General features: G+C 45.4%; 1 protein-coding gene and 1 long non-coding RNA gene across 2 annotated transcripts in view; both read right to left on the bottom strand.

Annotated features, from left to right (window-relative positions):
- Nucleotides 1-128: 128 nt before the first annotated feature.
- The window catches only part of LOC132460644 (ubiquitin-protein ligase E3A-like), a 32,222-nt gene continuing 15,776 nt past the window's right edge, over nt 129-16,574 (bottom strand). Inside the window, exons 7-14 of the mRNA XM_060055439.1 lie at nt 12,064-12,208; nt 6,465-6,670; nt 5,544-5,708; nt 4,395-4,550; nt 4,129-4,202; nt 3,584-3,727; nt 1,629-3,038; nt 129-1,213 (exon numbers count right to left, since the gene is read on the bottom strand). Coding sequence (XP_059911422.1) covers nt 2,918-3,038; nt 3,584-3,727; nt 4,129-4,202; nt 4,395-4,550; nt 5,544-5,708; nt 6,465-6,670; nt 12,064-12,208 — 1,011 coding nt within the window. The 3' untranslated portion in view covers nt 129-1,213; nt 1,629-2,917. The remainder of the gene's footprint in view (nt 1,214-1,628; nt 3,039-3,583; nt 3,728-4,128; nt 4,203-4,394; nt 4,551-5,543; nt 5,709-6,464; nt 6,671-12,063; nt 12,209-16,574) is intronic.
- On the bottom strand, nt 13,974-16,310 carry LOC132460791 (uncharacterized). The gene is made up of 2 exons (XR_009526447.1): nt 16,207-16,310; nt 13,974-14,316 (listed from the first exon to the last, which is right to left on the bottom strand). It is a non-coding gene; the product is annotated as an uncharacterized LOC132460791 (long non-coding RNA).

Below are 16,574 nucleotides of genomic sequence, written 5' to 3' on the forward strand. Positions count from 1 at the left end.
ATTTTATTAAGTAAGGGATAGGGGTCTTTTACTAAAATATGTCCTACTAGGAATATCACAAAGTACTTTTTCATTTGTTTCCGACATGAACAGTCAGGACGGTAAAATCACGATGCCCACACGATACAAACTGTAAAAAAAAGCTGTCACTTTTATTTAGCATGTTTACACAACACTCATCACTTCATAGCCTTTAGTCTTTAAATCATCTTCATCCCTTAAAGTGTTACCGACGATTCAAAGCCGTCTACCGGCGAGGGGGCTCTCCGATGCCTCGCCAACGTTTCATTTTTATCCGGCGCTAGAGTCCTAAGCGTACGATGTCCGTGTGAGCAGCAGATTCAACGGTACAGAAAAAAAAAAAAACAGGGCAACAAATGGAAACGCAGAGCAACTGATGGCGGCGTCCCAACTGACGTTTTCTGAGTCATCTCGTATAATTGTGTGTTTATTTTTGTTACACAACACAAAGTTTCCCGTTTTCACGGCGCCGGGACAACAAAGATGGCCGCCGAAAAAGAAAAAAAAAAGAAATTATTATTAAATTATATTAATAAAAAGATTCCTTGCTACCCTCATTTATGGCACTTGGATCGTCACCGGCAAGCAAACAGGCTAGATCTCAAGCAGGTAAAAGAACGAACCAAACAACCCTCAAAGAAAACACGAAATTTGTCGAAAAGATCGGTTTCTCGCCGCCCAGGGATTTTCAGATGGAAAAACTAAAGATGGTGGAACAAGAGCAACAGAAGAGCGAGGACGGCCCAGGTTTATGTTATTGTGCCAGTGGGCCCTCCTCTGAGTGGCATAACGGAAGCTAACCGAGGTAGCCTCAAACAAATTCTCCCGCCGAACTTTAAACTTTCGCCTCTTCTCCACAAAGGGGGTGCTTTGACAGGGGGTATGGTCCACGACACTAACCGTGATGCATGCTGGGATACGGTCCAAGCCAGTCCGGTACCCACCCCCCTCCCACATTCCTTGCCCGCCTGGATAAGGGGGGTTGGAAGGGCGGGGTAGTGATTGCCGTGACGACGAAGCGGTGTGTTTGAACGTCGGTCGAGCAGGGAAGGAAGCGTAGAGCAGCAGGCGAGTGACCCCTCCGCTAAACCCTATTTATTTAACTGCCATTAAAGTGCCTTTGAGCAAGGCACTAAGAAGTTGAAACCACCAACCCTCAACCAAACCTCACAACTTCCCAGCAACCTCACAACTTCCCAGTTTTATTTTATTTTGTATTAATGATTATTATGATGACATAATTTGTGTCTGGGGTTTTCGAGTCTACGCTCCTCTTCTCAAGTTCACCTTTGACCTGTCCCCCATGGGGTCTCAGGTGTCCCTCCCTCCCACCCCCTGGGGGGGGTCTGTGTGATTGGAGGAGGGACCCGTGAGACCCAATGGAGGACAGGTCAAAGGTGAACTTGCGAAGATGAGCGAAGACTCGAAAACCCCCGAACTAGCGTTTTTAATCGTTTGTTCCGATAAAAAAAGAAAATGTGACAGAAGAAAACCCAAATAAAGACACAAATTATGTCATCGTAATAATCATCAATGCTAAATAAAATAAAACTTTGTTCACAAATCTGCAAAGGGGGGTTCCGGATGCTGGGATGTTATCCGAAGACCCTATATCGGAGCGGTGGTGGGTTTGAGTCCCTGGTGCGGGTGTTTCACTTGGATCTCGCTCGCCCAGATCTGTCTATTCGTAAACGAGGGTCCAGGGGAGGGGAGGGGGGGGCTTGCCTTGTACCAGCACACACTACGTCTGGCTCGCCCAGAGAGAGGCTGAGAGAGAGATAGAGAGCGACAGGGAGAGAGAGAGAGAGAGAGTGAGAGAGAGCGAGAGGGGGGGGGGGTGAGAGAGAGAGGGTCCCCTCAGCGTACACAATACTGTCGTGTTCTTGGGTTTCGTTTTATTGAGAATCGTCGTCACAGGAAGACATGGAAATAAAACGTGTTTTTCGAAATAGGACACAATGTGCGGCAAGAACAAAACAATAAATCGTATGCATAAAAAAAAAATATATCGGACAAAGGAAACATTCTGAAAATGTCTAAGTGCACTTACACCGCTCTGACTTAAGTCTCACCGCGGACCGGTCCAAATAGAGAGGGGGGGGTGGGGTCGACGTTGACCTACGAAGTCGGATTGTTTGGTCGTTGTCGTTTTTCTTTTCGTTTTTCAGACTTCGGCCGCTTTTTATCGGTCGGGATTTAGCTCATTTTTCCGTCATTGACCGGTTTTCCATTTCCGATGCGTTGTCAGCAGTCTGCACCATTTCCATGCCGACCGTGCCGAACACATACACCACACCCCCGGGGTTGGGGGTTAAAGGTCACCATGAAAGAAAACAAAAGAATGAAAAAAATGCGAAAAACCCGATATCTTTTTTCCAAATAAATACTACGAAAAAAAAGTGAAATCCTCTGTGGACGTAGAAAAAAAATGAAAGGAAAAAAGAAGGGGGGTAAGCCTGGGTTGTTTTTTTGGGAGGGCCGTGGTTGCCATGGTTGCCGTAGCACATTCAAGTAAGTATGTGTGTGGTGGGGGGTTCACATCGGAGGGGGGGGACGGGGGCGTGGCTTAGGGAATTGGGCGGGGCTAGTAGTAGAAGTTGTAGTAGTAATAATCGTTGTAGCAGTAGTAGCAACGACTAGCGGGACTACTGGGTTTGTTGAGCCGTGGTTGGCCAGCCACATGGCCCTGCCCCCCCATAGCCCCCCCCTCCCCCCCCTCCAGCGCACGGTTCTGTGGTTAAATCCCCTTTTTCATGTCCTCGTTTCATATTTTTTTGTGTGTTTTTATCGGCGGTCAGGACTGCGGTGTGTGTGATGAGGTGGGGGGTGGAGATGGGCGGGGTCACAGGGTTTGAGGGCTGGGTAACGGTGGGGATGGGGGTCGGGGCAGGGCCTCTCAGAGCATGCCAAAGCCCTTGGCGTAGGTGATGGCCTTCAGCAGCCGCTCCCTCAGCTTCTCCACTGTGCCGTACTCCGGGAGCAGGAGCACGTTGAAGCAGGTGTGGGAGGTGGGCAACCTGGAGGGGGGGGGTACAGAGACACACACAGTGTAAGTGGCTAAAGTAGGCTACAGGGGGTAGGCTAAGTATTAGGCAAAAGTGCTGGCCTTAAGAGGGTAGATGCTAGACTAAAGGGGCTAAGTGCAATGTTGAAAGGGGCTTAGTGCTAGAATAAAAGGGGCTAGGTGAGATGCTAAAGAGGCTAAAGGGGCTAAATGCTATGTTAAAAAGGGGCATATTTTTAGCCCATTTAGCCTAGCACTGAGCCCCTTTAGCCTAGCACCTTAGAGCAAGGCACTGAGAAGATGAAACCACCCACGCCCAGCCAAACCCGCCCTCCCTCCCTCCCACCTAGCCCCTTTTAACATTGCAGTCAGTGCTAGGCTAAAGGGGATAAGCTAAAGGGGCTAGGCAGCTAGGCTAAAGGGGCTAAGCTAAAGGGGCTAGGTGGCTAGGCTAAACAGGCTAGGTGTTACGCTAAACAGTATATCCATCACTAGGTCCTCCCATCAACACAGACGGTAAACATCATGGCCGGGGGGGGGGGGTATAGGGGCCCTTACCTCTCGGTGTCGGGGCCGTTCTTGGCGATGATCATCTTGAGCTTCCCCAGGCCGCCCACGGGGGCGCGGTCCGTCCCCGTGGTGAACTGCAGGAAGAGACGCTTCTGGTCGTCTCCGAACGAGTGCAGGGTCTCCCAGAACTCCCTGAGGGAGGGAAAGGGCAATTAGTGTGTGACCTTAATGTACGCACTTAATGTAGGCACGTAATATACACACTTATTGTGTGTTTGTACATCCTGGCACTTAATGTAAGCACACGTAAGGGCTAATTATGGTTCCTCGTCGACGCAACGCAAGGGGGTTACGGACCCCTTACGTCCTTTCGGACCCGCTCTGTGTCCCCAACAAGGTCCTGACGTGCGCCTCCCAAATATGTTAACCATGTGTCGAGGCAACGCAGCAGCAAGGGCTGTGATTGGTCCGCTCGCTGAAACCCGACGCAGAACCACAACAGGTTCCCGACTGCGTAGAAGTGTCTGCGTGGTCCTTGCGTTGCGTCGACGTGGAACCACAACTGAGCCCTTCATGTGTTGTGTTTATCTTACTTGATGATCCGGGAGTCTCTGTTGTAGCCGCCGTCGTATTCTGTCGTCTCCTCCAGAGCCAAGAAGTCTAGATTCTGAGTGAGAGAGACAGAGAGTTAAGAGAGAGAGACACAGACAGAGAGACAGAAAGAGAGAGAAAGAGACACAGAGAGACAGAGACACAGACAGAGACATAAAGAGAGTGAGATGGAGAAGTTTCCTTCCTCTCTCAGCTCCCACTCCTCCGACCTCTCACCCCCTCTCCCCTCTCCCCCCTCTCTCCTCACCCGACTCCCACAGATGAGCAGCTCTATCTCCTCCGGTCTGAACAGGTACTTGAGCGGAGACTCGTTGGTGACCATGTGGAAGCCTCGTCTGAAGGCCTTGAACTGCTTCTCCACCGTCCTGTTCAGCACGTAGTCCGCGTACTGGGCCACAAACTCCTGCACCGCCGCCGCCACAATAAGAGTGCCATTAAAGAAATACAAATATGACAGAAATAAAAGAATGACAAATATAAAAGTTCTCGAACGGTGGATGTTAAATCATACGTTTTGTTTCACAAAAAAACGAGATTGTCCGTACAGTCTAGTTTTTTCCCGTAAAATTCCGACAATTGTACTAATCCTCAAGGTACGGCCACACTGAACGCATTACACACGTAACGCGGCTACCCTGACGCTTGATCATTGTGTCACAAAAATGGTTCTCGCGCCTACAAAGCTCGATGAGCACGCCCAAAACTTATTTTCCGCTGCGCTGTATTTGTTTGGGAGTTGGAGGAGAGTAGGAAACCCAAACGCCGTCGTGTTTGGGTGCATGACATCCTCCGTAGGCGCTCATAGCTGGGTGAGTTTCACCACCTCCTACAGGAACTGGGGCCATGTTCGATGACCTGCTAGCCCGGGTTGGTGCCAGGATCTCCCGTCAGGACACCAAATACAGGCGCTCCAAATCAGCTGCGGAGCGCCTGTCCTTCGTCTCTCTGCCAGTGACGTCGGGTCAAGCTCAACGCTGATTGGCTATCGCAGCTAAACGTCACACGTAAGAGCTTAAAAAGTTAAATTCCTTGAACTCCGCGCGTAGGTGTGTTGGGCGCGTAGGTGCGTTATTTAGGTGCATAAAACACGGCTAACGCTCTGCTTTAGCAGAGTGTGTAACGCATCTATGCGCATAAACCAATGGTTCCCTATGCAGAAATTATGATTTTCTACGCGCGTAACGCGTTCAGTGTGGCCGTACCTTAAGACGCTTTGCATAAAAGAGTATGTTTGTGAGTGTGGTTGGGATACTGGAATTGAATGCTGGAATAAATGGGATGGGGGATGGCCCCATCCCAGTTAAAGCTAGGGTGGGCGGTTCACTTCCGAACCGTTTGTGTTAATCTCTCTTCGACGGTAGAGCGCCACGGTCGAAGTGAAGCGCGGCCTCCTCACCTTCCGGTTGTCGTTGGTAACGGGGATCTGGTCCCCGTTCTCCCGCAGGTCGTGCATCAGGGGGTTCCCGAACAGGTCAGTCTGGGAGATCTGGAAGGTGATCATCATGTCCTCCTCCACACTGCCCTCGTAGGAGAGCAGCTCTGTCAGGCTCTGGAACAGCACCTGGGAGACAGACAGACAAGATTCACTTTTACATCCTTCTCCTTGCGCAGCCATTTTATGTTGTTTACATAGTAGACCTACTGTCGTATCTAGAAAGAAAGTCATTTTATGCCAAACTATTCTGCTTCTTCAAATTTCAAGCTCCCAAAAATAAATAAATATATAAAACTGTCCTTGGCAAGAATTATTCCTTCTACTGCTGCAGGAGGAGAGACAGAGAGCAAGACAGAGAGAGAGTGCAAGCGAGTCAGACACACACACACACACACACACACACACACACACACACACACACACACACACACACACACACACACACACACACACACACACACACACACACACACACACACACACACACACACACACACACACACACGTTGATATGCAGCTGTTCTTTGAACCATTAGCATCTTCCTCAAGGCTAAGGCATCTTAGGGGATTTCGCTCAGACTTTCCTGGGTTGAAGTGAAACTTCAGCCTGCTTTCAGATCCTCACCGCCTTGGCTTTCAAATCGTTGGCGAGATTTTTGCAAACCCTGTCATGACTAACACACACATCTACTTGCCATTTTATGTCGTTGAAATAGTACTGTCGTTTCTAGAAAGAAAGTAATTTTACGCCAAATTACTCTGCTTTGATGGGCATCAACTGCAATAAACTGAGATGTTTATTCAGAGAGAGAGAGACAGAGACAGAGAGAGAGAGAGAGCTCCCGAAAACAAAAAACATCCCGTAATAAATCCAACCCGTACCGGGTTGGAGTCGGCCAGGTCTCTGAGCGTCCCCTTCTTGCCCATGAGCTTGCGGTAGACCACCATGGGGAAATGGACGTCCAGGATGCAGTTGTTGTAGATGGCCAGGCCCAGCACGATGCCGATCAGAGTGTACTGCCCCTCGTTCTCCAGCGATGATGGGTTAAACCAGAACAGCTTGGTGGTCTCGTCGTAGGTGAACATGCCTGCGGACCCGAGAGGGTATGTTAGAATATGCGGGCACTAAAATGGATACATACCCGGTAAAACTGATCTAAATGACTAATATAAAAAAAATCAAGTGTTTGTTATTTCATTGTGTCTATTTTATTTGTTGCGAGGGGGTGTTATGCAGGGGTTGCCAATTTGTTGATATTTCCATTTAGTGTTGGGCATGCTAAGGCTGTACGGCACATATGTCAATATCAAGGCCCGCGGGCCAGACACGGCCCTCCACGACTTTTAAGCAGGCCCGCCAATAAATTCTGACAATCAATCTAATGTGGCCCGTGCGCTGGTGTTTAAATTTACGTCCATGACAATACAACATTAAAACACAGGAGGCGCTGCAGCGCTCCGCTGCCACGCTCCACTCCTGTGCTCCACTCACGCAGAGACAATACAAACAACGTAAACGCTATCTGCCTTTCCAAAGGTAGCTAGCTAGCATAAACAATGGCCAAAAAAAGGAAAGTGGACAATGAATATCGACAATTTCAAGAAAGGAGGGAAACAAAAAAAAGCCAATGTGTCTCGTATGTCAAGAGTCATTGGCAGTTTATAACATTCGGAGGCAATTCGAAACGAAGCATGAGCATTATGGAAAAATGGACATGGAACAGCGGCTGCAAAAAGTCAAAGAATTAAAATGCAACCCTCAACAACAGCAAAACATGTTTACTCACATCAACAGTCAGTGAGGGAGCTGTGAAGGCAAGCTTTATAATAGCGGAGGAAATAGCAAGAGCATGCAAGCCGTTCACAGAGGGAGAGTTTATTAAAAATTGCATTGAAAAGGTATGCGATGTTGTATGCCCCGATAAGAAGCAGGCATTTGCAGATATCAGCCTCTCCCGAAATACCGTTGCTAGTCGGGTGGATTAGCTGGCCTCCAACTTACAGACCCAGCTAAAAACTAAAGCCAAGGAATTTGTTTCGTATTCGTTGGCTGCAGATGAGAGTACGGACAGGACGGACACTGCCCAGCTTTCCATATTCATCCGGGGGTTGGATGCTCAGTTTTCCGTCACTGAGGAACTTTTGGATTTAAAATCGATTCACGGGACAACTACTGGACAGGACATTTTCACACAAGTGGAACGGTGCATCAATGAATCAGAATTGCAGTGGAATAAACTTGTTGGGCTGACAACGGATGGTGAGCCTGCGATGTGCGGGGAGGTCCGTGGTTTGGTCGGTTTGGTTTGAGAGAAGATGGGGCACACGGGAGGAAACTTCCACTTCCACAGCCTACCACTGCATCATCCACCAGGAAGCCCTCTGTGGAAAGCTGTTGGGCATGGGACATGTAATGACAGTTGTAACCAAAACGGTGAACTTCATTCGTTCACGGGGCTTGAATCGCCGGCAATTCAGGGCACTTTTAGAGGAGGAAAACTGCGCTGGCTGGTTGAGTCGGGGGAAAGTGTCGCTCGTTTCATGGAAAGCAAACAAAAGGTCATCCCCGAGCTTGAGGATGAAAAGTGGCTGAGCGACTTGGCGTTTAAGTGTGACGTAACGGAGCACCTCAATGCCCTGAATGTAAAACTCCAGGGTCGAAAGCAGCTGATCACTGAAATGCGAGACTCAGTAAAGGCGTTTCAAATGAAACTGCGTCTATGGGAGGGCCAGATGCGCCAAGGCAACTTGGCTCACTTTCCTACTTGTCAGTCAGTGACACAGTCACCATCCCATTCCCGACCAAAGTGTATGCTGACAAACTGAACACGCTCAAAGCGGAATTCAGCAGGAAATTTGCTGATTTTGGATTAGAGAAATTCAACCTTGATCTGTTCGCAAATCCATTTGCAATTGATGTTGACAGACACTGCACCTCAGCACTTGCAGTTGGAACTCATTGAATTGCAATGCAACGGTGCTCTGCAGACCCATTACCAGTCAATTGGGGCTGCTGAGTTTGCACCTCTACTCCCTGAATCAATGCCACAGCTTCGCCTTCACGCTGCACGCATCATGTCTATGTTTGGAAGCACCTACTCGTGCGAACAGATGTTCTCCGTAATGAAACGGAATAAGACATCCCACAGATCCCGCCTCACAGACCAGCATCTGGTCTCGGTATTGAAAGTGGCCATAGCAAATTACATTAAGCCTAGAATAGACAAGATCATTTTTAAGAAAAGGTGCATGTCTGGTAAGAGACATGCACATGCAGGTGTGTGTCTGGTAAGAGTTTAACTAAATAGCAAGCACAATGCCTATTTTGCTTAGGTTTGGCATTATAGGCCCTATTGTTGTCCTTTCAAGTTTCCAAAGTAAGCCATACAATTTGAGATACGACTTGTTGCATTGACTATTTTGCTTTATTAATCAGTTTTGCTGCTAACAAAGATCTTTTTTGTTGTTTTGTTAAAGACAAAAGTACTGTAATGCAAATGTGTTTTGTTTAATTGAGAAGTTATTTTATGTAAAAAAAAATATCAGCATTTGATAAATACTATTTTGCTTTATTAATCAGTTTTGCTGGTAACAAAGATCTTTTCTGTTGTTTTGTTAAGGACAAAAGTACTGTGATGCAAATGTGGTTTGTTTAATTGTGCAGTTATCAATACAAAAACATTGTTCAGCGCTTGATAAATACTATTTTGCTTTATTAATCAGTTTTGCTGGTAAGAATTACCCACACACATGGAAAAACTGCCCCTGATTTTATTCACAGCCCTCCACATGGCCCTCAGTTAGTTTGAATTTGACACCCCTGCTGTACGGTATGGACTAAAATGTATATCACGGTATGATTTGAGGCATAGACGGTAGCGGTATTATAGCACAGTACAGGGCTCCAGAGTCCAGACTTATTTTTTTCACTAGGAGCACTATGGCCCCTAACTGAAAATCTTAGGGGCACAACCAGACATTTTAGGGGCACACATCGTTAATCAACATGCCAACCACATATTCACATTTCTACTATTTTCCATTGTATTACTAATAACTATTTTGATAATAGATGCAGAAATTACAATGTGCTGTTTCAAATTTAGCGCCACATTTTATTGTGATTCTCATCTATCCCAACAGTTTCCAGGTTTGCGCATGCATGCGTCGACAAGTACGGAAGCGACAGGTTCACGGGAGGGCGCCCGCTTGTCGTGCCGCTTGACAGGACGCTGAGCCTCCTCTCTGCCCGCTCGCCTCTCCATTGAGAATGCATTATCAGGCCCGACAAACGCCTCCCGTGTGAAAAGCCCTTTATGGCACCTGAAGCAGAGTCCTGCACTGGTTTCGGGTGACCCGCACACTTTGGATGAAACGAGTCGGGTTGGACGCCTGAACAGCGCAGGTTTTGCGATTGCGAGCGAGACTTCACCGGTGCTGGATATAATCAGGAGCGGAGGAGTCAACTAAAACCGTCAACAGTGGATGATGTGCTTTTTTTGCACAACAATCTAAAGCACCAAGCCAAACACCAGATAGTGTAATTCCCATCTAATGTTTCTAATTTTCCATTGGGTGCGGGTCGGGTGTCGATATCAATTTATAGCGGGTCTGGTCGGGCTACTGTCGGGTCTGGTCGGGCTACTGTCGGAACACGGGTCGGATGCGGTTTGAAGTATTGCGGGTACGGGCGGGTGCAGGGTTTGTAAAATAAGACCCGTGCAGGACTGACTTGCACTGGCAGCCTGGCCAAAGGTCGGAAGAACAAGTCAATAGTTTGCTTGCTCATTGTAATCGCACGCAGGTTGTGAAATCTTTCTCCTTCGTACAGACGTTTACGCGCACTCGATAATCTCTAGGACCCTCCCCCTCGACACATTAGCGCCATTCCCTATCCTTCTTACACTCATTAGCCTGCTAAAGATTCCGGATTCATTGACGCAGCCCTTTCACGTTTAACGTGTAAAATAAAGAAGGGCAAATTTACTGGTCACACATGCGCGACCAGATGGAAAATTCATTTTATCTTCTAATTTGGATAGACAAATGTTTCTGAAGTGGTAAAATACTGGTTAGGCAGCAAAACGAAAAATCTATTCTCAAGTAAAGAAAAAAAATAATCTCTGAAGAACAGAAATATTTAATAGTATGGATTTCTTTCTCCACTTGCTCGAGGAGAGGTCCTTGCCGTATCATATTGGCATCTCAATTTGGCTGAAGAGTGTGCGGGCAGGTAACGCTTACCTGGGATTGAGTGTTTTGACCATATCTTTAAAGCCCTTTCTATCAACATTTTGAAAGGGAACCATTTCCTTACACAGGTAAACAGTGATGAGGTTTCTCATCTTGTTCCACCGCTGGCATTTTTTGTCATAAGGACTGGCTTTGGAAAATGCCTTCGAAAGCGATGTCTGAGATGCAGTGACAGCTTCATGCTACCAGCGTCTATCTCGTACGGTGTGGAATGAGAGCTTGTGAAGAAGCAGAACCACTTCAAAAGCCAATGCAGGTCTACAAAGTCAAGCAGACCAAACAAACAGATAAACCAGCTATATGCTGAAACAAACTCCAGCAGTGAAAGTGAAGACACAGGACTATTGCGCAAGCATGTAGGCACGCCGCAACCGCGCCTGCGTTCTTGCGCCATACTGCATAAGAAGGCAGTATCGCTGTAATTTTCTTGGTCGATTACGTGGACTAAGTCGAGATAAAACTGGGCGGAACGCAAAACGGAATAAGTAGGGCTGGGTTCAAATCGAATCGTTTATTCTGACTCAAATTGATCTTCATTTGATGGTTCTGATATAGATTTATAAAATCCCATGATCGATCTTTTAATGTAGACGTGCGAAAAAGCTGTTAAATTCACGGCATTAGTTCTATGAGAATCAATTCTATCCCTAACCGATAAAATTGATAATGAATCGAGATCGAATCGTTTCGGGAAATCAGGGGAGATACCCAGCTCTATCAATGATTCAATTTGGCTTTTTTACGACATTCATGACCTCCGCCCACGTATCTTTTTCGTGAAACCCGTACGTGCTAGATCTCCTGCTTCAACAAGGGTTTATGACACCTCAGGAGACAGATTCTACTAACGTTTTCGTTTTAGCGTTTAACGTTTTCCGTTCCGCTAGGTTTTAGCGTTGTATAGTATGCGATTTGTTTAATTTATTAAAGTTCCTTATGTTCTGGATTATTCACTAAACAGGCAATAAATCATTCTATAGTCTGACCAACACAACATTGGAATCAGTCAACATATAAACTGCTCTTTCCTTTAGGCCAGGCCGATGTGTTGAGATTTATATATGCAGTGATTGATATATCTTTATTTAACTATTGAATTCTAGATGAAAAATGTATCTGAATCTTCCTGATCTCGGTGACAGCAACCAATCACAAAAATGTTGGTTTGATTTTGTTTAATCCACCAGCTCTTCACCACCTGTGAACAACATGAACCTCCTCCACCCACCTATGTCGACGTTGAAGATCTCCTCCACCACCAGCTGGAAGAACTCTTTTGAGACGCCCCCCTCGTCGACGCCCTGCTCGCCCTCGAACTCCACGTATAGCTGCTTCTTCAGGTCGGCCGGGTTCTCCATGGCGATCATCTCCAGCTACAGGGGGAGGGGGAGAGGCGTGAGAACGGCCACTTACTAAAGCTCACTACCACGAACACTAGAGATGAGGAGAGAACCGCCACTCACACTAGAGCTCACACTAGAGATGAGGACAGAACCATACACTAGAGCTCACACTAGAGATGAGGACAGAACTAGGAATGCGCGATATAAACGATATACGATATAAACGATAAAAAATGGCCTACGATAGAGATTTTAGTTATATTGCTCTATCGCGATAATGTATGTTTGACGCGATCTATCCATGACTCGCGAAATATAAAGAGCCACGAGCTGCAACTGTCTGCAACGCATCGTCCGCGACCCGCGAATTTTAAAAAGAGCCACGAGCTGCAACCAGCTGCATCGCATCATCCGCGACACGCGAAATTTAAAGAGCCACGAGCTGCAACCGGCTGCAACGCATCGTCCGCGACCCGCGGAATTTAAAGAGCCATGAGCTCCAACCGGCTTCAACGCATCATCGTCATCTAAGTAAATATATCTGAAAGCGAAACGGAGGAGCTGGTGTTGCTCTCATTTCATGTTCATTTCAAAATTATATGCGTTCATTTTGCACTTATTGTTTTAATAGCAAGTATCTGTGCACACACTTGGAAGATTTTTCTTTATTTAAAATAGCCATGCCTAATACTGGACGTATTTCCCTAATTCACAGTATCAGTTTCTTTATTAACAAGACACCACCAATTTTTATTTCATTAAGAGGAATTTGAATTCCTCTTAATGAAAGGAGGAATTACACAGAAGATTTCTTTCTTTTTTAAACTCTCTGCAGCTACAACATTATGTTGTATGATTAGTTTTGCACAATAAATGTTCTCAAAACGACATACATTTAGCAGTTTAGCTTTCCTTAGAGTCTATGTAACCTGTTCTGAAATGGTTCTATTATGATTTATATATCGTGATATATATCGTTATCGCAATAGGTTGCATGTATATCGCAATATGGATTTTAGGCCATATCGCCCATCCCTAGACAGAACCACCACTCACTAGAGCTCACACTAGAGATGAGGACAGAACCACACACACTCTAGAGATGACGACAGAACCACACACTCTCTAGAGATGACGACAGAACCACCACTCACTAGAGCTCACACTAGAGATGAGGACAGAACCACACACTCTCTAGAGATGAGGACAGAACCACACACTCTCTAGAGATGAGGACAGAACCACCACTCTCTAGAGATGAGGACAGAACCACACACTCTCTAGAGATGAGGACAGAACCACCACTCTCTAGAGATGAGGACAGAACCACCACAAACTATAGCTCACACTAGAGATGAGGACAGAACCACACACTATAGCTCATAGGCGTGGGAAAAATAATCGATTCTTCGATGCATCGCGATTCTGTGTAGAACGATTCCGTCTCGATTCTTAATAATCTGAATTAAAAAAAGAAAACATGACTTTTTTCTTTTTTTTTTTCTTTTAAAAATATTATATTTATCTTCAATGTGTTTTGGCCAATCAGATTTGTCTGGACACGATTGCGATTCAGCCTACGCATAGCATGCACGTAAAATTCACAGCCAGACACAAGAACAACGAACAAGTTCTTATTCTTATAATTGACTAACAGCATCTTGTACTTTAATGACATAGAAAAGAAAGATTAGAAAGATGTGTTGTAAGGCAAGCTGCATTGATTATTGCATTGTTCATTGAAAGTCATATTTGTGACAAAGCTTTTTTTCTAATAAAATATTAGACAAGGTAATTAATCTGTTGATTTCTTTAATGATCATCACAAAAGTAGGAAGTGATTAGCAAACTGAGTAGCAAATTCAGATGTATAGATATTTTTAAATCCCGCATGGAAATGTTCATAAAAAGAAATGCTTCGAGATGCATCAAAAATCCTTTTACAATCGAATCATTGACCTCTGAATCGGAATCGAATTGTGAGGTGCCAAGCGATTCCCACCCCTAATAGTTCACACTCGAGATGAGGAAAGTCATGAGAACCACCACTCACCCTAGAGCTCACACTAGAGATGAAGACAGAACCACCACTCACACTAGAGCTCACACTGGAGATTAGGACAGAACCACCACTCACACTAGAGCTCACACTGGAGACAGAATTTTTGTCCAATTTCTAACATTTGGGCCGTAAATAGTTTTTCCCATTCAAATAAACAAGAATTAACGGATGGAACTAATGTTGGTTATGTAGCACTATTAGTTTTTTTTATTATTATAATCATGTACAGAAAAACAATACACAATACAGAGGAATATGTAAGGGATAATGCCCAACGTGTCCATTATCAGGAATTAATGGACGACCTGGAGGCCTGCCTCCATGTCGACGGTTGCCTCCGCGAAGTCCATTAATTCCTGATAATGGATACCTTGAAGGGCCTTATCCCGCATATACCATGGTCACTTGCAAAATAAAATAAATTAAGACCAGTCATTTATATTTGTGTGCGTTTTACAATCCAAATATAAAGTGTTTCAAAAGCCATACATTTGTTTCCCTGGTAACGCCTGAGGGTTTGACTAATACCTGGAACAATCATACCCTCCCGTAAGGTTCTTATGCAACGGAAACGTTCTTCACTCCTCCAGCAAATAGGACGGACCTTAGCTACGACTTGGCAAGGGGAGGTATTCTAGTCCGCTCAGCTATGATCCAGAGAGCTAACGTTATGCGATGTACATATTTATAATTCGAATTCGTCCCAGCCTTTATACCACAGATACTCTAGGGCCTATAACATTTAACCGCGTTGTCTGATTAACGTTTAATTAATTGTTCACAATTTACCAGCTCTCGTTTTGAAGACCGAAGCACCGCGCAATTTGTTTCAATGGGAATCGAGACGGTCTTCATTTCAACATAAAGCGTACATATTTATAATTCGAAATTCGCCCCAGCCTTTATACCACAGAAACTATAGGGTCTATAACATATGCCCGCGTTTTCTGAATACAGTTAAATGCATTTTTCACAATATACCAGCTCTCGTTTTGTAGAATAATCACCGCGCCATTAGTTTGAATGGGAATCGCGACAGTCTATAATTTCAACATAAAGTGTAGATATTTATAATTCGAAATTCGCCCCAGCCTTTATACCACAGAAACTATAGGGTCTATAACATATGCCCGCGTTTTCTGAATAGAGTTCAATGCATTTTTCACAATATACCAGCTCTCGTTTTGTAGAATAATCACCGCGCCATTAGTTTGAATGGGAATCGCGACGGTCTATACTTTCAACATAAAGTGTAGATATTTATAATTCGAAATTCGTCCCAGCCTTTATACCACAGATACTATAGGGTAACATATAACCGTGTTTTCTGATTACAGTTTAATGTAACAGTAAGCTGACAACATCGCTAATTAACACTGCAACTGCAAATTAACCACACTGATATAACCATGGCAACCGGTCAAACAAATGTTCTTTTTGTGATCATTCTTTAAATATCGATTGCTCCAGCCAGAGGACCGAAAATTAGCATTTCCCCATTATTGTCTTTCAAATGAATTTCAACTAACAGAAGCGAACTAGCGAAGTGGTTTGGCAGCAAGCCAGCCGGGTATATCCAGTTTGTTTCAGCGCCACGCACCACCTGACATCATTGATATAGCTCAGGTCCTACTCGCAACATAAAAATAAATCCACGCAATTTTTAGTAGTTTTAGGAGATAGGCCTTAAATTACACAAATTGAAAAACTCATAGGCCTTGTTGGAAATGTAATACCTTGTCAGATGACGTTTAATACTTTTTAATGGCCTTAATTTGGGCTAATTTAATTTACTACCTTTTAATACCTTCAACAAACCCGCGGTAACCCTGGATTTCTTGCCGATGATCCATGGCTGCCTTTGTGAATGTCGGCACACATCGAATAATCGATTATTCGTTCATACCACCCACTGATTATTCGACCATGAAAAATTTGAGATATTCACATCCCTAATGAGAACCACCACTCACACTAGAGATGAGGACAGAACCACCACTCACTAGAGCTCACACGAGATGAGGACAGAACCATCACTCACACTAGAGCTCACCACTAGAGATGAGGATAGAACCACCACACACACACACTAGAGCACACACCCACCCACACACACCCACCCACTGGAGCACACACACACACACCCACCCACTGGAGCACACACCCACCCACTGGAGCACACACCCACCCACTGGAGAGCACACACACACACACTGGAGAGCACACACACACACACACACACACACACACACACACACACACACACACACACACACACACACACACACACACACACACACACACACACACACACACACACACACACACACACAC

This window comes from Gadus macrocephalus, chromosome 7 (assembly GCF_031168955.1).
Source record: "Gadus macrocephalus chromosome 7, ASM3116895v1".
Lineage (NCBI taxonomy): Eukaryota > Metazoa > Chordata > Actinopteri > Gadiformes > Gadidae > Gadus > Gadus macrocephalus.